General features: G+C 46.5%; 1 protein-coding gene across 3 annotated transcripts in view; it reads right to left on the reverse strand.

The window, feature by feature from the left end:
- Positions 1 to 510: 510 nt before the first annotated feature.
- Positions 511 to 23,755, reverse strand: part of STK10 (serine/threonine kinase 10) — a 140,641-nt gene continuing 117,396 nt past the window's right edge. For all 3 annotated transcript variants that reach the window (XM_043887671.1, XM_043887670.1, XM_043887672.1), the window contains exons 13-19: positions 17,768 to 17,860; positions 14,687 to 14,816; positions 12,657 to 12,781; positions 10,180 to 10,368; positions 9,535 to 9,660; positions 6,834 to 6,947; positions 511 to 2,932 (exon numbers count right to left, since the gene is read on the reverse strand). In XM_043887671.1, the coding sequence (XP_043743606.1) occupies positions 2,789 to 2,932; positions 6,834 to 6,947; positions 9,535 to 9,660; positions 10,180 to 10,368; positions 12,657 to 12,781; positions 14,687 to 14,816; positions 17,768 to 17,860 (921 nt within the window). In that variant the 3' untranslated portion in view covers positions 511 to 2,788. The remainder of the gene's footprint in view (positions 2,933 to 6,833; positions 6,948 to 9,534; positions 9,661 to 10,179; positions 10,369 to 12,656; positions 12,782 to 14,686; positions 14,817 to 17,767; positions 17,861 to 23,755) is intronic.

Here is a 23,755-nt window from a genome sequence, read left to right on the forward strand (position 1 = left end):
CCAGGTTAAGAACCCCTGAATGAGGTTTTAGAAGCATAGCCATCACTTTCCAATATGGCAGAGAAGCCAGTGGTTAATTGTGTGTGTCTCTTGCTTGAGTGTAATGCATGCAGTTGTTGGGAGAGAAGCTGTGGAGGAGGCCGTGGAGTTCAAACTTTTGAATTCCTTGGGCATCACCAGGGCTGTGAGCGTTCACCTGACCTTCCCCTGACCCAGCATGCTTCCTCATCTATAAAGTGACAGTGCCTTCCTCACAGGTGGTTGAAAGGATTCAGTAAGTTAACATGTGAAAAACTCTTGGGGCCAAATGTTTGCTGTTAAATGGGAATGATATAAATGTCTGTAGAGAAAATACATCAAATGTAACTTCAAGAACAGAAACCCCGAAGTCTGACCTGCTATACACCCTGGGAGGCAACAGTGTACTCGGACAATAGTAAACCGTTCCCAGGCTAAGTCTGCCCTGCTTTCCCCACCGCAATCCAAGAGAACAAACCCAAATGCAAAGAGTTTCTCACCTTGTTATTTTATTAGAAGCATATTTACATTCTTGCAGTTAACTTTGCAGAGAACACTTTACAAAAGTTTTTTATATAAAGTTTGGAAACTACATAAAAATAACTTCTCCATAAAAGGGAAAATATAAGTTAGTTCTATTTACTCTGCTAAAAACTGACTGGAAATGAGAAACAGTTCCGTCTGTCCCTTCCAGAGAAAACATTAGCACAGAACACGAAGAATACTGCATGGGCTTCCTCAGTGAGGGGCGTCATACTGGCTTAACTGTGAGCCTGGGAGACCCAAGCGGACCCCATCCAGAAAAGACAGGGGAGCTAGTAGGGCTCAGGCAGTGCTGAGCAGAAAGCAGCACCTCCTTGAATGAGACTCCAATGTGAAGGACTTCGGCCTACACCGTGAGACTGGCCTCTCCTAATACTCGCTCTCATACCCCAGGCTACGGAAGGCAGTACTGTAAACAAAGCCCAAATCAGCCCTGCCATCGGCCAATGCGAGACCCTTCGCCTGGTGGAACTGCGTCTGTGTCCGTCGTTACGCTGCCGCTAGTTGCGTTTCCCCAGCACCTGTGCACCAAAGAGTCACAGGGGACCATCATTTCCTTATCTCATCTGTGGGAGGCCTGAAAACTATCCCTGCTGGGTCAAATACTGAAGTGGGCAAGCTGAGTGCTCACTAACCTAAGTGGACCAGTACCTTCCCACGGCCCTCAGGGCGTCTTCACTGCGTGTGTAAGTCCGTGGAACCGCAAGTCCCTTCTTCTATTGAATGGTTACCCTCCTTTCCCAAAATCCAGTTACAAAAGGACCCAGAAAACTCCAGGGACTTGCTGTAGACAGAACATCTAACCTTAACCTATAGGTGAGAAAGAAAGAGAAACTCTTCCCAGAGTGTTAACCACCCATTACCAGCAAACTCATACCCAGAATCAGTATGCCCATTTGACTCGTGTAAGTCAACCTTCGTGTTTTTCTGTTGTTTTTTTTTAAAGCAGATGTTTTCCTAAGGAAGACATTCATTTATATCAAGTTAGACATAAAGGTGGGGGGAAAAAAAAAAGGTTTTCTTTGTAGATGAATCGAATGCCGGGTTGAGCATTCGCTTTACTGGGTGATGTATGCCCTAGCCCGTGGGGAGTGGGATCTCTCGGAGGCCGGCTGAGGCATCGAGGCCCAGGACTCCATCTAAGACACAGAAGCTTTGCTTCTGTCAGGTTCCTGGGGGCAAGAAGCACTCCATATTTCTCCCTGATGTTGTTTCTCCCTGAAGAGAAGGTGCAGTGCCTGTGAGCCTCTGTCTGAAGTGTAAGGCTGGACCCTGAAGTAGGAGGGACACAGCGCAGAGGGAAGCGGCCTTCCCTTATCACCTGCAGACAGGATGGGCAACCGTGAGACAGAGGGACTGGCTGGACAAGTCTTGTGTGACAAGGAATTTATCCCTGAACATAGAATCCCTCTGTGGGGCCAAAAAGGCATCACAGACTGGCAACTCAGCCTGTACCATCTGTGCCTCTGGGGCCAACACCCCACCCGCCCCATACCAATGGCTTGCCCTATGCTCTGTGGCATGGGCTCAGCCAGCAAGTACCTTCCAATGCACCCAGCACAAGAGGCCCAGGGCAGAGGCAAGCCTGCCCAGCACCAGCAGGCCCTGTTCTGTGTGCATAGAAAGTGGGGGGGACATGTGTGCAGAAAGGGGGAGCACAAGATGGCACGAAACACCTGAGATCAAAATGAAGCGTTCAGGTTTTTCCCGTTCCACCACTGTGGAGGTGGTCTCAAGAGGAAAGCACGCTGGGGGAGCTGGGGGAACGGGGGTACCCCCTGAGCATCCGGCTGCAGACCAGGCTCTGCTGTAGCCAAAACGGCCATTAAGAGCTCTGGTTCTTGTCTTCCACCGCAGGGAACGACTGAAAGGCCACCGAGAAGTGCTGCACAAATGAGCCCACGGGGGCCTCAGCTGCAGCGCTTTGTGCTCCCAGACAGCACGGCTGCTGGCTTGGCAATAGGAGGGGCCTCGAGGCCTCAGGACACCTAGTCCTCCGGGTCTGTGGCCCCGCCAACAGCCCAGGTCACTGGGGCTCAGGGGGAACATACACAGGATCAGGCAGCACATCACAAAACCTCGCCCTCCACAGTAAGCGAGAAGTCAGGAATGCCAGTTCCGTCGGGCACAGCTGAGGGGCACCCAGCCAGGGCTGGATTCAAGCGGCATGGAAGCGAGAAGGAAGGGGGTCCTGAGTTACTTGTTCACAGACGGCCCTGGGGGGCTGTTAAGAAGCAGCATCCGCAGAGCTGTAGGGGAAGAACTTGGTGACCTTGTTTGGGGTGGTGGGGTTTGCACACTCTGTCTCCTCGTTCATCTTGAAGAACATCTCCTGCTCGCGCTTTTTCTGGTTCAGATCTTCTTCCAGAGCCTAGGACAGAGGGCAGATGGCACTCAGTCACATCACTTAGGACACAAGTCTCCCCTACCACTGGACCACCAAGGTGGTCTTCTCTGGAAATTTCCGCCGCACATCCCCCCCCCCCCCAGCCCCCGGCTTCAGTGCTCAGGTAACTTGGTCTTCCCTCTTTCCTACTGCCTCAACCATGCAGGAGTTGCCTGTGGGCCAAGAGCTCTGCTTTGGGGAAATGCCAGTCTAGACAGGGCGTGAGGGAACAGCAGAAGTGAATCTGCTGGCAGGGAACAGCCAGATGACTGGAGAAAAACCTGAGGTATTAATAGGAAATGGAGGAAGAGCTTTAACAGCAGAGTTGTCTGGGCTACACAGTGTTCCTAATCAGAGTGCTGTCCTGCCAAGTCAGGGGGCTTTTCAAAATCTAAGTGCAGTCATGCCACACGCCCTGAGATTCTGACTCTGAAACTCCGCTGTAGGACAGGGGTTCTTGACATTGTAAAAGCGCACCATGTAACCCGAGGGGCGCATCCAGGCGACCAGCACTGCAGGTGCCTCTTCCTTTGGACACACGCCAAGTTCAACAAGATAAATGGTGTCCTATGCAAAAAATGTCTTGAAGAGTTCTCCAAAAATAAACATCCAATTAAGAAAGGAAGCATGGAAACATATATACTAACATATGTAAAATAAAATAGACAGCCAGTGAGAATTTGCTGTATGACTCAGGGAACTCAAACTGGGGCTCTGTGACAAGCTAGAGGGGTGGGATGGGGTGGGAGGTGGGAGGCGGCCCCAGAGAGAGGGGATATGTGTGTACCTATGGCTGATCCATACTGACGTATAGCAGAAACCAACACAACGTTGCAATTATCCTTCCATTAAAAATCTAAAAAGTTCCTCTGAAACTATATGAGTATAACGTTGGAATAATAATATTCAATGAGAGATTATTTACAAATAAAGGAAATCATACCAGAAGACCAAAAAAAGAAAGAAAAGGAAGCAGAGTGCAGAGGGAAAAAGCAGGGGCTTTACAGTCAAATAGGATTCAGCTTCATTAGCAGCTGGGTGGGCCTCTGCATGTCCCATTTCCTCCCCAGATCTGTTTCCTCTCGTGTAAAATGGCAATCTCACTGTCTTCCTGGCAGGGCACTTGCAAAGATTAAATTAAAAACCAATGGGCTGGGATTTCCCTCATCGTCCAGTGGTTAGGACTTCTCCTTCCAATGGTGTGGCTGCGGGTCCAATCCCTGGTTGGACTTGCACATAAGATCCTATGTGCCTTGAGGCCAAAAAACCAAAGCATAAAACAGAAGCAAAACTGTAACAAATTCAGTAAAGACTTTAAAAATGGTACATATTATATATATATATATATATATATATATATATTTTAAAAAACTAATGGGCTGTAACTACTGAGTACTTCTTGCATATCACACACTATGCTAAGTGTATTACAGTTTATTTAATCTTCACCCTATGAGAGAGATACTATTATCCCCATCTTATAGATGGAGAAACTGAGGCTCAGAGAGTTTAGGTCACTTGCCCAAGGTCATTCAGTAGGTGGGGGCAGAAGCAAGATGGGTCTAACTTTAGAGTTCAGGCTCTGAAACCCTCTGTAAGTTAGGCACACATGGGATACTTAGTAAATCTGGCTTCATTATTACTTGCTTTCATTATAGAAGTAACCATTCACAGGAATTGACCAGGATTCTGTCTCTCTTTTTAAAACTATTCTTTGACGACCTGAAATAGTCTCAGCAAACTTACTCCCTTAAGCTCACATTCCTTCAACAGTACTAAACTCTAGTGAGTTCTATCTTTAAGGAAAGATGGGGAAAGAACACTGTCTTCTCAGCTCCAGCTGATGGCTGTCATGTGGTATGACGGGCCCTGGGTTGCTAGAGCTCCTAAGTTTTCAAAAGAAACTGGAAACCCAGATTTTTATGTAAAATTTCCTTATACTTAAAAAGTTGGCAACTTAAAAAATTTTTTACATCGCTATCTGTTGGCCAAACCTCTCTGTAAGCCAGTTTCAGTCTGAAGATCATCAGCTACCACTTTTATTTTGGCACAGAAAGGTTTAGTAACTGCCTGGGGTCTCACAGCTAGTAATGGGGGAGCAAAGACTTCGCCCATGTTTGTCTTACTTCAAAACTTATGCTCTTAAGCACTGTTCTGTTTTACCTCTATACAACCTATATGTCCTCTGTATAACCTAGGGCAGTCAGCAATCTTTTTTCTGTAAAGGGCCAGACTGTAAATACTCCAGCTTTGCAAACATTAAGGTCTCTGGTACAACTGCTCAACCGCTGTTGTGGTATAAAAGCAGCCATAGATGATATGTAAATGAATGAGCATGGCTGTGCTCCAAAAAAACTTTATTTACAAATACAGGTGGTGGGCCACATTTGGCCCATGGGAATAGGCCTTAAAACACCTGTTTTAAGGGAAAAAAAGTTATCTTCATCTTATAGCCCTAAAAAGCAAGGCTCGGAAAGGCTTGTCTGAGGCCATATTCTATGTTAACTATGACCCAAGCAACACTTTATTGAATTCACCAGACATTCTATACTTACTGAAAAAAAAATCTGAATTTTTCTAAAAATATTCCACAAGGTACAGTCATCTCCCCTGGCTCCCCCAACATGGGCCACAGCTCAAAGCTGCTGATGGAAATCCAAGAGTATAAAATCATTTATTCTAGAATGAAAATCATCACCTCTGGATCAGTGTTCCACCAGCAACCCAGGTAAATGGAAAAAAAAAAAAGTAAAAAAAGATAGAATGGGAAAAAAAAAAAAAAAGGATAGAATGAATCTGCAAAGAATTCAGGAAAAGAGGCAGCCACCACCAGCAAAATCCAACAGCAGCTCACCAAACACACACTTGGAATACCTCCCCCTAAGTCCAGGCACCCCCCCCCGAAGCAGTCTGGGCATTGATGCAGTTGCTGGAGGCAATGTGACCGTTAACTTTCAAATTCTCTCAGGATGTGCAAAGCATACAGAACCACTGGGTAAGAGAACCAGGCAAACATTTACTTCTGATACCAGAGTGAACCTGTGTCAGCAGTATTATTGATTTGAGTGTCAAGTACCACAAGTCCCAGCAGACCACATGTGGTTAACAAGTGTGGACCTTTTAATCGGAAGGTCTGGGACCTTGGCCAGCTTCCAGCCAGAAACCTCCATTAGCACAGGGAAGGAGGCCTCAACTCAAGGACTTCCAAGGCGACTCTGGAGCAGAGGTGGGCAGCTGCCTCCTGGCCAGACCTCAGTTAGAGCAGATAGAGCTGAAGATGCCCGCAGAACAGGCCTCAGGGCTTAAGGAAACAGAATCAAGGACAGTTAGGGCAGCTTCATCCTCAGAGAGTTTAGAATGGAAGGAAATGAGTATGTCCTGGCCTATACTGTGGCCTAGGGACTTTCCACATAACACTGTATGAGATTCATATCTTCACTTTACACATAATCACACTGAGGCCCTCTATCAACCTGGCAAATCCATGGTAACCAGCTGTTTGGTCAGACACCAGTCTAGACGGCATTGTGAAGGGATTTTTTAGATGTGATGAACATGTAACTCAGTAGACTCTGCATAGAGCAGCTTACCTGCCGTAATGTGGGTGCAGGCCTTAAGAGGCAAGCCTGAAGCCCCGCTGCAGAGAGGACCGGGCCTCTGGGCCGCCCTGTGCCCAGGACCACAACATCGACTCTCGCCTGGCTCTGCAGTCTGCCCTGCAGGTTTCAGACTGACCAGCCCCCAACCATCGGGTAAGCCAGTCCTTAAAGTAAAACCCCCAAGTCTGTATCTTACCCGTATCTGTATCTCCACCTGCATCCTGGGCCGACACCGTGGTACAGTGAAGCAGAGCCCATCGTGGGCCCACCAGCCCAGACACGGTTACCTTTTTGCGCGGCCGGAGCTTGTCCCGCCATTCCTTCAGGTTCTGGTTGTGGCTTTCGTCCAGGGCCTTCAGCTTCTGGGTTTCGTGCTCTATCAGGAGGTGACACTTTTCATTCTGGAATATATTCCAGGCAGGACAGGTAAGACGCACAGAGGGCTGAGACATACATATCATGAGGCACCAGCATTGTTCACTTGTGTCTCCTCCTTGATTATAAACCCCGTTTATACAAAACTCTATGCACATGAATACAAATCCACCAAAAGGTGCCCGGAAGAATAGTCCAGAATGTTAACATTAATAGATTTTACTGTGTAATAGGATCTGTAGCAGTTTTGCAGCTGCTTCTTCGTGCTTCCTGCATTGTTTGAATTTTTCAACATGAACATATATGTTGTTTTAATAAAACAGTAAAACCATTAACAATAAATATGTGCCCTAACTGCATGACAGAGAGTCAGCCACTACAGAATTTTAGATAGATTTCCTGTCAGGCTCTGTCCTGTGTGTGGTTCAGCTCACCCTGTGTATAAAATTCTGAAACCTGCCTCCCTCTTAATAGCATAATGTAAAAAGTCCTACAAAGAATTAAGATTTTTTATAATCATGATGTTTAATTCCTACAGAGTATCTTACAGTATGGCTTTATCTAACTTAAACATTCCCCTATTTTTGGCCAGCTTGGGTTGCTCTTAATCTTCACTGTTATAAATAGCATTGTCTTAAACATCTGTGCTATATACTGAATTGTTTCTCCCTAAAATTCATTATATTGAATCTGTAATGTCCAGTGTGATGGTATTTGGAGATACGGGGCCTTTGGGAGAAAAGGAGGTTTAGTGAGGTCAGGAGGACAGGGCCCTCGCGGCAGGTTAGTCAGGAAGAAACCAGAGAGCTCACATGCTAGAGTGCTCTGTCCCTGCCTCCTTCCCTCCTCCACCCTCCTGTCTCCCTCCTCATCTCTCCTGTCTCTCTGCCACGTGAGGACACAGCAAGAAGGCAGCCGCTCCCCCAGAACCCAGCCACGCTGGCAAAGCTGATCTCTGATTTCCAGGCTCCAAAACTGTAAGAAAATAAAGTCCTGTTGTTTAAGCCAGCCGGTCTCCAGTATTCTGTAATGGCAGCGTGGGATAAGATGATCTATGTATAAATGTTTTGTGTCTATGTAAGTTATATGATTTTCTGTGTCACATTACCACCCCTTCAGGAGAGATCTGTGACAAGGGATAAGGGCCGTGGACCTGCCTGAGGCTTGCCAACATCACTGCTCTCTCTCTGAGGCAAGTTATCTGTCTCACAAAACTGAACTTGGACTCTCCCACAGGGACAGTAGTGACAGTTCCCTGTTGGTTCCTCGCAGAGAGTCAATCCTGCGGTTTATCACGCGTTTATAAAGTGCCTTTATCCAGACACCTCCACCCTACTGGACTGGAAGAGTAGGACTGCTTAGGGAATTTTTACGTGGGGTTTCAAGCTCAAGGATTCTAGGAATTTAGAAACTGCCTTGGTTGGGAATAATACTCACAGCTGCCCTGAGTACTTCTGGCCTGCCCAGAGCTGGCTCCTAGCTCCCTACAGCTTCTCTTAGCTGATCCTCCCAGTAACCCCATGAGGCAGGGGTGGGAACGTAAATACAGAAGGTGAGTGGGCTGGCTAAAATTCACACAGCAACAAGCAGCAGAGCCCCTGCCTGGCAGGCTGCAACACCTGCAGTGTTTCCTCCACAGCCCTCTGCCCTTCCAGAAATTGCCAGGTGGCTCTCGTAGCCTCGCGAGTTTCCTGAGGTCACAGATGCTTGTGTCAGTGCATCTGTCGGGTAGAGCAGTGCCTCGCTCCACCACAAGGGGGCTCCAAGTACCAACTCCTGGGCAAGGGCCCTTAGGGTGAAGCAGACTTGACTGGGATTGGAGAAACTTGAAGGATCTCCCCAGGGAACGGCTTGGCAATATCAGGATGCCTTTTCCTGACTTTATGGGAAAGTTTTGAGCTGCTCACCATCAAGGATAATGGTAGCTGTAGGTTTCTGTAGATGCTGTTTATCAAGTTAAGGAAGTTCCCTTCTGCTCCTAGTTTACCGAGTGTGTTTAATTAACGTAAGCAGGTGTCAGCCTCTGTCAAATGCTTTTTCTGTATCTACTGATGATATGATCATGTGAGTTTCCTTCTTTAGCCTGCTGTGATTACATTAACTCATGTTTGTATACTGCAGTAACCCTGGGGCAAATCCCACCTGGTCATGGAATATACTTTTTATGTATTTTTAATTGTTTGCTAACATTTCACTGGGGATTTGTGCATCTGTGCTCATGAGATACTGATCTGTAGTTTTCCTCCTTGTAATGTCTGGTTTTGGTACTAGGGTTATTAGGACACCTTTTCCAAAGATACAGTGATGACCAAGAAAGCCAGCAGCATGCCCACGGCCGGGTCCTGGGCACAGCACTCTTGGCTCAGCTCTGCCATCTCATTCACAAAGCCTCACTCCATTTCTACAAAATAGGAGTCGTCATCCTTGCACCACGCCTATTTTATAAATGTGGAAACTGGCACGGGAGGGGGACATGATGTGACCAACATCACAGAGAACGGCAGGATGGAAACAGCTCCACCCAGAGCTCCCGTCTGTAGGGTTCCGAGACCCCCCAGAGAGCTGCGTGCCCCCGGGGAGATAGGGGCAAGCACGCGGGGCAGGGGGCGGTACCTGCAGCTGCTGCAGCTCACTCATGTTGCTCTCGCACTGGGCCACCATGTCCCGCATCTGGTTCTCATGTTTCTGCTGCTGCTGCAGCCGCTCTGCCTTCTGCCTCTTCTCTTCCTGCTGGGAGAACTGCAACCGAGAACAGGAGAGGTCCTCCCTCAGGGAGACACCCCCTGAGGGACCAGTGTGTACACAGGCCCAGCGTCCTGCACCACTCAGGCAGGGCCCCCTGTCTGAAGTCCTCCCCCTGAGCTGAGACCAGCCCCTGCCTTCAAGGAGCCCACAGATTGGCAGGGACACTGAGACGTGCTCGGACAGTGTGTGGAGTAGGCAGGACTCACAGGAGTCCAGGGCCACCGAGTCCATGTGCCCGAGCCACCTGGGTGACTTGTGAGCGGGGCTCTAGGTAGATAAAAAGGGTAGAAGCAGCTGCAGGCTAGAAACCCAGGAGTGTGACAGGGCGCATGCATGGGAAAGCAACGCCAAGCCTCCTTCCTGTCCACCAGAGGGGGCTCAGCGTGAGGCTTCCATTCCACGCCTCTTTCCAAGGCTCTGCTGCATCTTACATTTCATATTCCCCTAAATGTGTAAGACTTGGGCCCCCCCAAACCTGGTCTGGCCCCGCTCCAAGCCACCCCAGGCCCTGACCTGCTTGATCTTCTCGCGCTGCTCAGCGGCGCTGCCCCCTCCGTTGATGTGGAGGCTCTTCTTGTACATGGCCATGCGCGTCTTGCCCTCACTTCTCTGAATCTTGGGCAGCCGCGCCTTCTCCTGCTGCTGCCGCACCTTCAGCTGCTCAATCATGCGCTGGTTGTAGCGCTGCATCTGCTCACGCTCCTGAGAGGGACCCCCAGAGGGGACACGGTCAGCTGCCTCCCCCCACACACAGGCATAGTCAGAGGTCAAGGCTGCCACACGCCACTCAGGGGTCCAGGACCCACGCGGTTCATGACGCTCAGAACAAGGCTCGTGTCATTTGATTTCTCTCTTAGGTAACTTTTTCTATTTTCAGTTTTAAAATTACCATTAATAATGTTTTAGATTCTTACCTTCTGAATGCCTTCTCACTTAACCAATTGGTAGTATGCTATCCTGAGCATCCTCAGAGCAAAATGTACATTAATGAGATGGTTCCTCATTATTGATGATAGGTGTCAATTCATATTTTTTAAAGTCTTGATAAATTTTAATATTCTCCTTCACCTAACACTTGTATTTCAAAACTTAGCACAGGCATCACTTCTCCCAAGAAGCCTCCCCTGACTTTCTGGCCAGGTAGGGCATGTTTATTCCAAACTGCCACGGCCTTGTGCTGACTTCCAACACTGTACTTAGGTTAGGAGCTGTAATAACCCACACCAGATCTCAGTTTAACCTCTCTCTGTCCCCACTAAAGGAACTGAACCAAGACAATTACACAGAAGTAGAGAATGCTCCAGCCACACAGAAGGGGCCCTCCTCTGGTCTGGGGAGGTTAGGGAAAGCTTCCTGGCAGAAGTGGTATTTAAAAAAAAAAAGAAGAAGTGGTATTTAAGTTGAGACTTAAAAGTATTTTGAAAGACTTCAGACAATAGTAGAAAGCTACAGTAATCAAAATAGTGTGGTACTGGGACATCTATGGCAGTCCAGTGGTTAGGACTCCTGAGATTTCACTGCCAAGGGCCCGATTTGATCCTTGGTCAGGAAACTAAGATCCCACAGGCTGTGAGTTAAACAATAAAATAAATGAAAAAATAAGTCTATCCAAAAAATAAAAAGAACAATGTTGTATTGGTACAAAAACAGATATATGGATGAATGGAACAGAATAGAGCCCAGAAATAAACCTACACACCTACAATCAATGTTCAACAATGCAAATCACAACTACAATGAGGTCAGAATGGCCTCACATTGGTCAGAATGGCCATCATCAAAATATCTACAAATAACAAATGTAGTGTAGAGAACAGTCCTACACTGTTGGTGGGAATGTAAGTCAGTATAGCCACTATGGAGAACAGGATGGAAGTTCCTCAAAAAACTAAGAGCTACCATATGATCCATCAATCCCACTCTTGGGGAGACAAAACTAATTCAAAAAGATACATGCTCCCCTATGTTCATAGCAGCACTGTTGGTAATAGTGAAGACATGGAAACGACCTAAACGTCCATTGATAGAGGAATGGATAAGGAAGATGTACACACATAGGCAATTAGGAATAGGAATAGGAATATTACTTGGCCATAAAAAAGAACAAAGTAATGCCTTTTGCAGCAGCATGGATAGACCTAGAGATTACCGTAGTAAGTGGAGTGAGAGAAAGACAAATACCGTGTGATATGACTTACATGTGGAGTCTAAAACAATGGCAGAAATGAACCTGCCTACAAAACAGAAACAAACTTACAGACAGAGAACAGACTGGCTGCCAAGAGCAGGGGGTGGGGGTGGGGATGGAGAGGGATTGACTGGGGTTTGGGGGTTAGCAGATGCAAACTATTACATTCAGAATTTATAAACAACAAGGTCCTACTGTACAGCACACGGATCTATATCCAATCTCCTGGGAGAAACTATATGGAAAAGACTATTAAAAGACTGTCTATGTGTGTATATGTGTGTGTCACTTTGCTCTACAGCAGAAATTAACACAACATTGTAAATCAATTATAATCAAAAAAAGTATTCTGAGAGAATGCATGGGAAAGACAAAGTGGAAATGGAAAGGAGGGCAGGACAAAAGAAAGGAAAAAGCGGGGGAAAGTGAGACATACACGTCAGGCGTCAGGGTCGGGGGTGCGGGGAGCTTCCACGATTCCTGGCGCCTGGATCTGAGGCAGGACATTGCCAAGAACCTCTCGAGCCTCCCTGTGGCCCGCCCGGCCCCCTCAGAGACGCGTGGGGTGCTCCCGGCCCCCCCGCCGCCTCCCTGTGGCCCGCCCGGCCCCCTCAGAGACGCGTGGGGTGCTCCCGGCCCCCCCGCCGCCTCCCTGTGGCCCGCCCGGCCCCCTCAGAGACGCGAGGGGTGCTCCCGGCCCCCCCGCCGCCTCCCTGTGGCCCGCCCGGCCCCCTCAGAGACGCGTGGGGTGCTCCCGGCCCTCCCGCCGCAGTGCGGCTGTGGAGCGCGGGCTGGGCCTCACCTTCTCATGCTTGCGCACCAGCTCGTGCCGCTGGAGGAAGTACTGGTCTTTGAGCTGCTGCTTCACCAGCTGGTGCCTCTCCTGCAGGTGGTGCTCCTCCATCTCCCACAGCGCCGCCTCCCGGTCTGCAGCGGACACAGCACCCAGTGAGGCGCAGCCGGCCAGAGCCCCCAGGCCCTCCCCTCCGCCCCGGAGCCAGGTGCTCTCACACGGCGGCCGGTGATGGTGCCCCCTCATCAGACTGTGTTGGCTGAGCCAACAGCTAGGCATCTCCTCAGCACCTCAGGGATGAGAGCTCCCTGCAGCAGGGTACAGCAGGTGGTGTTTGCACTCTCAGGACGTCAGGAGGCAGAGAAACCAGGGACCTAGGCTAGGACCCAGCCATATCACTAGGCTTTGGGATGGACAAAAAGTTTGCTTCAGGCCCCATGTTCCACCTCTGCCAAATGGCATACCATGGAGGGAGAAACATCCTTGGAAGACACTGTTACATTCTGTCTGCACTGCGCCTGTGCTTCCCTAAGGGGAAGATGGGAAGGGCTCACGTGGAAACCCTATGAAGAAGGTGTGACAGCCTCTTGTCACTATGTCCTACTTTGAAAAATGGTTGGGGCCCTCCACATCCCATCTATGCGTTTTAGAATAGTACCATTTAATGGCATTTTATCACTGGAAGTCCATTAGTCCTACAGGGCAGGGAGCTGACGTCAGATGGAGAACCTCACGCCCTGCAAAACGTAGCTCGTCCTGCTCAGCCCACTGTGAAAGTTCCATTTATTTTGCTTCCCTCCTATCCCATGAAAGCCAGCATCTACCCACAGGACATCAAAACAGTGATTTGGCTTCCAAACCAATCAGAACCACAGTCCCACAAGTAGGACGGTTCTTACAGACCATCCTGTGATAAGGGAACAAGGGGAACAAACTTTTCTGAAACACCCGTGGCTCTGTTCAGAATGTCGCATTACCAAGGGCTCCATTTTGCCTGGTCCACACTAAGCACTGAGGGGCGCATACCGTTTAAGTGCCCTGGCCATCGGAGTCCTGGCTGCAGTCCCCAGTATAATAATGAGCCAGAAACAGCACTTGTGTATCAGTCCTGTGTTTACATCTGTCCGACAGACAGGGACCATTAGGTCCACAGCCCACAGGCACCAAAGTCCAATTTCCACTCAGTCAGCTGTTGTAAATGCAGTTCAGACAACAGACTTCTAGCCATTTGGAGCCTGCTTGCTTTCCATACCCCGTAAAATTGTAGCCAACATCTGCTGGCCATAAATAAGACAGCCTGGGGGCTATATAAAGACCGCAAGCCCTGCGTCCTCCAGAGCACCCCAGCCAGAGCCTCCCCAGCGGAGCTCCCCACGCTGAAGGCCATCACCCAGACACACGAGCTCCCCGCCTTGAGGCCCGTCTTCCCCGGGAGCCCCTCGCCCCGTCTCCCCGGGCGGTGACCCGCCCTGTTGTCTCTGGACAGTCTCGTGCTGGGAGGGGCCTGCCAGCACCAAACCTGCCCAAACCCCACCCCACCGGGGGACCCAAGAGCATGGCTGCGAGAGCAGGTCTGCATCCAGGCCCGCCGGGCAACTCTGGCCAAAGCGCAGCCGCTCTCCAAGCCTCGGTCTCCTCACCTCTAAGAACGGGCAAACGGCAGGGTCTGCCGTGTGGACTTCAGGACACGACGTGACGCAGGCACAGGGGAAGGCACACGGCTTGGCAGAGGAGGCGCCCCAGACGTGACGGCTGCTCTGAGGGGCTCTGATTCTGTCCCCACCTCGCCACCCCGCTGACCGGCTCACTGATTCATTACTACAGTTTCCACCCATTCTACGACGCTTCTGTTTCTCCTTCCTTCCTCGACATGCGCCAGCATCTTAAATCGTGTCATTGGTAGTGGTATCCCTGCCTCAGTCTTGACCTCCCTGGGGGTTTCCCTCCTGTTTCACCACGAGGCGGACTCTGGTCTTAGGGTCCCGCCCAGGGCTGGGATGCCCCTCCAGGCCCGGCGCGCGCCCCGCTGGGGCGCCCACCTCGAAGGAGCTCCTGCTTCCGCGTGAGGCACTCGCGCTCCTTGTCGCAGATCTCCCGCCGGTTGTCGGCCGTGATCCTCTTCATCGCCAGCTCCAGGTCCTCCTTCTGCTTGGCCACGAACTCCCGGTCCTGTGAAGGTCAAGTATTTAGAATTTTAGGTGTAAGAATTCCCTGGCCGTCCAGTGGCCAGGACTCCACTCCTCGCTGCCAAGGGCCGGGGTGCAATCCTGCTGAGGGAACTAAAGTCCCACAAGACACACGGCACGGCCAAAAAAATTTTCCATAAAAAATTTATAAAATTTTAAGTGTGTTTTTGGTTTTGTTGTTATTTTCTTAGAGATACATATTGAGGTACTTGCAGGTGAAATGATATGAGGTCTAGGATTCAATTCAAAATAACACAGTAGAGTGGGGAAGTGAGGAGACAGGACTTGATAATTACTGAGATCAGGTGATACGTATATGGGGGGGGGGGGGGTTCAGCCACACAGGCATATCCAACTCTTTACGGTTATTATATTATTATACCTATTTTTGCCTATGTTTTTAATTTTCCTTAATAAAGAGTAAAAGCTACTATATATGACATAGATAACCAACAAGGACCCACTGTATAGCACAGAGAATGATACTCAGTATTTTGTAATAACCTGCAAGGGAAAAGAATCTGAAATATATATATATATCTGAATCACTATGCTGTATACTTAAAACTAACACAACATTGTATACTTCAATAAAAAATACTAAATTAAAAAATTTAAAACTTTAGGAAACATGTTAAGAAACTAAAATTTGCACTAATGTTATCACTCATTGCTAGCAGCTGGTTTTGGTACATTTATATAAATGTATCTACATCTGTTGTTTCACAAAAATTACATTTAAAGACTTGAAAAAAAAAAGACTTGAAGAGGTATTTATACACCCATACTCATAGCCCAACAGCCAGGGGATTGGAAACAACTCAAGTGTCCATAAACAGATAAATAAACACAATGTGGTATATACATACAGTGAAATATTATTCAGGCTTTAAATGGCAGGAAATTCTTATACATGCTACAACATGGATGAACCTTGAGGACGTGGTAAGTGAAGTAAACCAGACACAAAAGGGTAAATAATGTACAATTCCATTTATATGAGGTCAAATTTATAGAATGGTGGTCGTCAGGGACTGGAGGGAGGGTATCGTGGGGAGTTCTTGTTTAATGGGTACAGAGTTTCTGATGTGAAAGATAAAGAGTTCTGGAGATGGATCGTGGTAATGGTAATGCACAATGATGTTAATGTACTTAGAATCATTTAAACATGGGTAAGATATCAAATTTCATATTTGACCACAATTTAAAAAATCATTAAAAAGCTTTTCCATGTCATAATGTAACCTTCTATCAAAAATACATTTTAATGGCTGAATATATTTCATGGTATAATTGCACCCTAACTTATCAAACCAATACATAACAGGTTGTGTATAGATTTTCTTTTAGATACTGCTGCTCTTCACATTCTGGTAGCTAAATGTCCTTGAGCCTCTGTGATGACTCATCTGTAAGATTAGCCCTAGAAGCAGAAAATCTAGGCCAAAAGATGGATTTTGGGGGCTCTTGATACATTTTTGAGGCTCTTGATGCAATTGCCAGAGTGGTTTCCAAGGGCCAATCTGCTCTCCCTCTCAGGGAAGGAGGACCTGTCTCTCCACCACTCCCCAGCCCTGCATTCTTCCTCTAATCACAGCATCAAGGGACAGGTTGTAGGAAAGCAGGAGAGTCTGGAGTCAGATTCAGTTTAAGGCCTCGGACCCCACGTTAACTGTGCGTTGTCAACTCTCTGAGCCCTAGTTTCTTCCTCTGTAAAGGGAAAAACAAACAGCACCTATCCTGGCAAGCCGTGAACACTAAACTAGGTAATATATTAATACAAATACATTTGTAATGGTAGACTCTAATTTTCTTTCATTTGGGGACAGAGGAAGAGGGAGAAGATGCGAGCATGAAGTGGCAAGAAGGCTGGTGAGGTTGGAGCAGAGGGGACTGCGTTCAGCTGGGAGAGGCAGACGGGAACCAGACCTACAGGGCCTTGAAAGCACATGGGAAGGCTGATCTGATCAGATGGGTAAAGTGAAGGTTTATCCATATGAAGGGCTTAAAGGGCTTTGTGGGGAGGGTGTCATAATCAGATCTGGATCAGATTTGGAATTCATGTTGATCACACCAACTGGTGTGAAAGAAAGAGCTGCAAGAGCTTCAGGGAAATGAGCTGGGAGGTTACTGAGTAGTCCAGGCAAAAGGCAACAGGCTCGGGGGTCACAGAGATGCTGACAACTTGATGGATCCAGAGAGAGTTTGGAGATTTAAAAAAAAATCCAAACTCTGAGAAGTGATGAAGAACTGAGGGAAAAGAGGCACCAGGAATGACAAGGCCTCTGGTCTCACAAGACAATGGAGGGCGATGACCCCTCAGAACGTGGGAACAGGACGAGGTCTGGGAGGTCTGGACTTGATGTCTTTGAGACTCCAAGTGGGCAGATGGATATACTGGGTTGGTCAAGGAGATGTGATGTACAAACAGTCATAAAACAAGGCAGGAGGTGCTAAAGGCTTTGGGAGAGATGGAAATAAATGTCTGGTGTCTCGCAGAGATGGGAGAGCTCACTTCTAGCTGGAGTGAGGGCAATCCAGGAAGGCTGCATGAGAGAGGTGATAAAAGGGATAGCCAGGATAATCTGACTTAGATATTCAGAATGAGGGATATGGGGATCTCCCAGGTAGCTCAGTGGTTAAGAATCTGCCTGCCAAAGCTGGAGACTCAGGTTCGATCCCTGGGTCGGGAAGATCCCCTGAAAAGGAAATGGCAACCCACTCCAGTATTCTGGGAAATCCCATGAACAGAGGAGCCTGGTGGCCTACAGTCTGTGGGGTTGCCAAAGAGTTGGACATGACTGAGCACAAGCAAGAATAGAGACAGGTGAATATTCAAGGGGCAGGGCACGGACACAGACCCAGAAGGGCTTGAGGCACCACTCACGGTCTCTCCAACCCCTCCAACTCCCCAGCTGAGGGACAAGGACTCACGAGAAGCTGCTTTTTCTGAGCGTGCTCCTCCATCTTCTGCTTCATGCTCTCCTTCCGCTGCTGCCTGGGGAGCTTCTCCACCTCATTCTTCACCTGCACCAGAAACAGCAGAGGATTGCTGGGTCAGGGCACCTCCTCACACTTCACACAAAACAACCCTGCAATCCCAGAGCTCCTGGGCCAGGGAGCCTGAAGACAAGGCCCAGCTTTCTAGGCACTAGCCCCACCTGCTCTCCACCCTGGTACAGAGGGCACCCCCTGGCCACCAGTCTCCAGTTTCCAGACACCCCCAGAGTAGATAAGTGCCGTTTTTGCTCTTTGGTATCCATGCCCCTTTTTTTGATGATAGTATCTCAGTTTCATTTAGGGCAGTGTTTCTCAGCCTCCTTTTAAACTGTTGTCCCCTCAGAAGCCCTTTTCAACATTTTTTCATAGTTACCCACCTCCATGAAATGTTAATCCCACAAATAACACTGTCAATCTGTTAAACCATATAATATCTAAGATGTTTTTAATTCCTTGGGGGTGATATCACCCTGGCTGAGAACGAATGTTTTAAGTAGCTCCCACTCAGTGTCTGAGGGTCAGGTATAACTGACGCCTCAACCCCAACTGACCCTAGGCTAAGCATAAGATCGAGGCTGTCTGTCAGCATATTCCATGCCTTGGCATCAGAGACTGGTTCAGAGATGAGCAAGCAGTCCTCGTCGGGCTAGTAACAGCTTCAAGATGTTTGCTAAAACTATTGGGGAAAGCCACTCTCTGTCCTTTGGGTTGCTGATCTGGGAAGATGTATGTCATGGTGGGCCACTCTGGAGGGATCCGCCCGAGACAGAATCAACTCAGGGAAGCAATGTTAAGAGATGAGGGAAGTGACATTTCTGGCTTCCTGGTCAGAGGCTAACAGTATTCTCAAACCAGCCAGAAGTGGGTTTCTGTCTTTGATAACAGAAGAAAGAGAAGAGAGTCATGACACTTCTCTGTAAGGAACCTAGATTTCCTCAGACAGTTTTCTGTGAATAACTCATATCTTTACAGGTACCTGATATCTCAAAACACACACGCACTGACAGGTTCCTTAGGAGCAGTGACTGAGGGTAAAAATACTGTCTGTGATTTAAAAAAGAGCATTTCAGGAGAGTTCTGCTTCTGACATAATGAGGTAAGTCAATACAACCTCTCTTTCCTGCTGAATACAATGAAAAAATCTGGATAAAACACAAAAAGCAACTACCTGAGGACTCTGAAAAGTAAACAAAAGAAGGTGACTATGAAAGGAAGTCAAGACTTATAGAAGGGCTGGTATTGGGGTTGAGTTTCCTGGTTTCCCTTTTTCCTTTTGCTCTCCTAGCTTTGCCCCAATCCTGGACAGTGATGCTGTGAAAAAGTAGGTAAAACCCTAACAAACCTCATGTTTCTGGCCAGAGAACCAGGCAACGGTCAATAAAATTAACAAACCTTGAGCCAGATTGACAAAGGAGGAGGAAGAAGATGAGAGGGAAAGGGAGGCAGGAGAGAAAGAGGATACTACAACACAAACTACCATATGAAGAGGGAAAGAGAAATCACCACAGATCCTACAGTCATTAAAAGGATACCAAGGGAATACCATGAACAGCTTTATGTCAATAAATTCAGCCCATCAGGTGAAATAGACAAATTGCTTGAAAGAAAGTACCAAAGTACATTCAAGAAGAAACAAATAACTAAAACCAGAGCAACATTAAAAGAAAACCACAGACCAATATCTTTTCAATGAATACAGACTCAAAAATCCTCACCAAAATAATAGCAAACTCAATCTAGTAATATATCAAAAGGAAAATACATAATGACCAAGTGGGCTTTATCCCAGGAATGTAAAGCTCATTCAATATGTGAGAATCAGTCAATATAATTCACAATATCAGTACACTAAAGAAGAAAAACTATATGATATCAATATAGGAAAACTATTTGATAAAATTCAACATCCATTCATGACAAAATCTATTAGCACACTAGAAGTAGAAGGGAACTTCCTTAATCTGAAAGACAGCATCTACAAAAACCTTAATGCTAACATCATACTTAACTATAAAAGACTAAATGTTTTCCCCTTAAGACTGGGAACAAGGCAAAGATGTCCACTTTACTATTCCTGTTTAAAATCCCACTACAGGTCCTTGCCAGCATGATAAAGAAAGAAAAATAAACAAAAAATATATAGATGAAAAAGAGAAATATGATAAACAATAAGGTCCTAGTGTATAGCACAGGGAACTACATTCAATACCCTGTAATAAACCATGATAGAAAAGAATATGGGCTTCCCTTGTGGCTTTGACCCCTGTGGGTTTGACCCCTGGGTTGGGAAGATCCCCTGGAGAAGGGAAAGGCTACCCACTCCAGTATTCTGGCCTGGGTAATTCCATGAAGTATATAGTCCATGGGGTCGCAAAGGATATGAGAGAATATATATTTATGTATAACTGATTCACTTTTCTGTACAGCAGAAATTAACACAACATGCTAAGTCAACTATACTTCAATAAAAATTTTTTAAATAAAATAAAAAGAAATAAAACTGTTTGCAAAATTGTTGTCTATGTGGAAAAATCACAAGTCTATTTTTTTCAAAAGTCCTAGAACTGATGAGTTTAAGGGAGATCAATATACAGGGCTCAATATACCAGTATTTTCCTATACTATAGCTTTGACATTAGAAATTGACATCAAAAAATAGTATCTTGTACAATAACACAAAAAATGAACTAAATATAATTCTAACAAAATATATGCTGAATTTGTATGCTGAAAACTATAAAACACTAAGGAAGGATGTTAAAGAAGAACTAAATGAATGGATAGATTATGTTCATAGAAAGGAAGGTTCAATATTGTTCCAATTCCATTCTCCCTAAATTGATACATGAATTCAACTCAATCTCAATCAAAAATTTCATCAGATATTTTTACAGAAATCAATAAACTGATTCTAAGATATATATGGATGGGCAAAGGAACTAGAATAACCAAAATAATTTTGGAAAAAAGGAATAAAGTTGGAGGACTTACACTACCTGATTTACTGTAAAAGTATATTTATCAAGACATTGTAGAATTGGTGAAAGGTAGACAAATAGATCAATGGACCTGCATATAGTCCAGTTACAGACACACAGAATATATGGTCAATTGATTTTGCATAAAGATGCAAAGGCAGATCAATGGAGAATGGATAGTCCTTTCAGCAAATGATGCTAGAAAACTGGACATCCATAGGCAAAATCAACACTAATAACAGTGAATCTCACCCACACATTACACATCTAATGTAACACTTAAAAGTGTAAAACATCTGAAAGAAAGCATGACCTTGAGCTGTGCAAAAGTAGCTTAGATACGCCAGTAAACACACAATCTGTAAAAGAAAAAATGATAAAGTAGACATCATCAGAGTATGTACTTCTGCTTTATGCAAGACACTGTTAGAAGAACCAAAAGACAAGCCACAGATTGGGAGCAAACATTTGCAAAATATGTAACTGACAAGGACTGTATCCAGAATGTAAAAAAAACTGTCAGAATTCAGTAATAAAAAAATAAAGAAATCACCCAGCTAAACAAATGAGTGAAAGATTTAAATAGGACCTTGTCAAAAAAGATATATAGACAGCAAATAAGCACATGAAAAGATATTCAACATTAGTCATTAATGAAACACAAATAAAAAGTCACAATGCAATATCACTTCCTATCAGAATGGCAAAAATAGAAAAAATCAAACTAATGATTCCAAGCGCTGGTTATGACGTGGAGCAACTGGAACTCACGCATTGTTCTGGACATGTAAAATAATACAGACTCTTTTGTAAAAGTTTGGCAGCCTCTCCTAAAATTAAATGTACATTTAACATATGACCCCAAGACCCTACCAGCTATTGTTTATCGTCTCTTCTTTCAATTCTCCGGTGTTTTCTTTCATGGCTTTAGGTCTGTAATCCAAATCCTGCCCCTGTATTCTTTAGCTTTAACAGTCTTTGATTAGGGTTTCTCAGCCTTGGCACTTTTGACTTTTGGAGCCAAATAATTCTTTGTTGTGGGGGTTTCCCATGCACTATAGAATGTTAATAGCATCTCTGACCTTAGATGCTATAACACCTTCTCCCCAGTCATGACAACCAAAAATGTTTCTAGATATTGCCAAATGTTCTCGGGGCGGCGGCAGGGGGAGGGGTGGGGAGGACATGGGATGGGCAAAAAGAGTCCCTGGTTGAGAACCACTGTCACACTACTGTCTTAGACATCCTCATAAGATATCTCAAAAATTGCATGTGTGTCACTTCACCGTCAATATCCAAAGGCTCCCCTGGACATATGGTACATAATGATAATTTAGCACCTGTCTAGAGTTTGTCAAAATGCCACTGACAGCCCCATTCAGGCAGAATACAATTGAAAAGACCCACTAGCTTAGAAGGGTGCTTTTCAAGCTTGATGAAGTGGTTTTCCAGGACAGATGAGAAGCAGCAGTTTAGAAAAGGGTCTGGAGCTTTATGCTAAAGGCACTGAACACTGTAAGAAGTGTTACCCCACTGCCAATGGAGGGAGAAAGCAAAAGAACATTCAGAGTAGAGTCACATGGGGTTACTTGGCAAATGGGCACTTGGACTTACTCATAAGAAGCCCCTGAGGGTAGGGATGTACCAGCACCACTCTGACTGAGGGCTATAAAGACAGGCTCTCTACTCAATGTCAGATATCCTGCTTTCTGATCCAACTGCCCATCTTTGGAACAGTCCCTGGACTTGTTTCCCATTCTCTCATCAGAAAAAATTATCTGGCTTTTAATTAAAATTCCCAGGGTCCTTCCAGGAGTATAATGCTGTGGTATTATAGAGATCCAAACTATTTAAGAAGTAGTTAAATTATGTTTAATGAGTTTTGCCTAGGAAGGCAAGGAAACAAGAGTTCTGGAAAGATTTCCTTTAAGACTGAGTCTGTTTTCACATTTAGGAGATCTAAGAAGTAAGTTACAATCGTCAACTGAGTTTCTCACGGATATTAAATGTACTGTGTGTACGGGCAATGAGAAGCAGACCACCAGTTCCATCCTCACAAAATATATTTATTATATTTCTATGCACAGACATACACAGTGCTGGGTTTAATTACTTGAAACAACAATGAAGAATAAATATGTCCCCATTCAACTAGCTTACTAATACTGATTTTTTCCTATATGCATACCTCCTAAGTGCACGAAGGTCATTAGCATGATAAATATTTCATAATAACTGCTGTAACCATGAAAGAGGCCCCAGGAGGCATCTCAAGTTTTACCCTCTGTTATTTTTGTATGTTTTCTATGCCTGGGATCAAATCATGACCAGCTTTCTCACAATCAGTGGGTTGTAGGGAAATGGACAGGGTGAACCCTGCCTTGCTCTGAACTGGTTAAACAAAAGTCCACACTGGGACTTCTCTGGAGGTCCAGTGATAAAGAATCCATGTGCCAATGCAGCGGACACAGGTTTGTGAAGATAAGCTCGTGTGCCACAACTATGGAGCCGGTAGTCGAGAGCCCATGAGCCACAGCCGCTGAGCCCACACGGCACCCCGCAGGAGCCCCGCACCTGGACCCTGTGCTCTGAGGCCAGAGCAGCCCCCACAAACACGGGCCCAGGCACCGCAGCAGAGAGCAGCCCCCACCCGCTGCAACTGCAGAAAAAGCCCACGCACAGCGATAAACACCCAGCACGGCCAGAAATAAAGGAAAGAGAGACTTCTTCTTTAGTAAGTCCACTCAGACCTGTGTGGTGCCCCTCGCCAGCATCCACGTGGGGGCTTCTCTGATGCAGCACTGGGCTGGCTAATGCACCCACCGATATTTCAGAGTCTGCTCACCTGGGCGTCCTACCCATTCCCACTTTCGTCCCTCACCCCTGCTGGTGCAGCCTAACCACCAATCCAAGGGCCATGGGCAGGCCGTCTCTACCCAAGCCT

The sequence above is a fragment of the Cervus elaphus genome, chromosome 25, assembly GCF_910594005.1.
Source record: "Cervus elaphus chromosome 25, mCerEla1.1, whole genome shotgun sequence".
Lineage (NCBI taxonomy): Eukaryota > Metazoa > Chordata > Mammalia > Artiodactyla > Cervidae > Cervus > Cervus elaphus.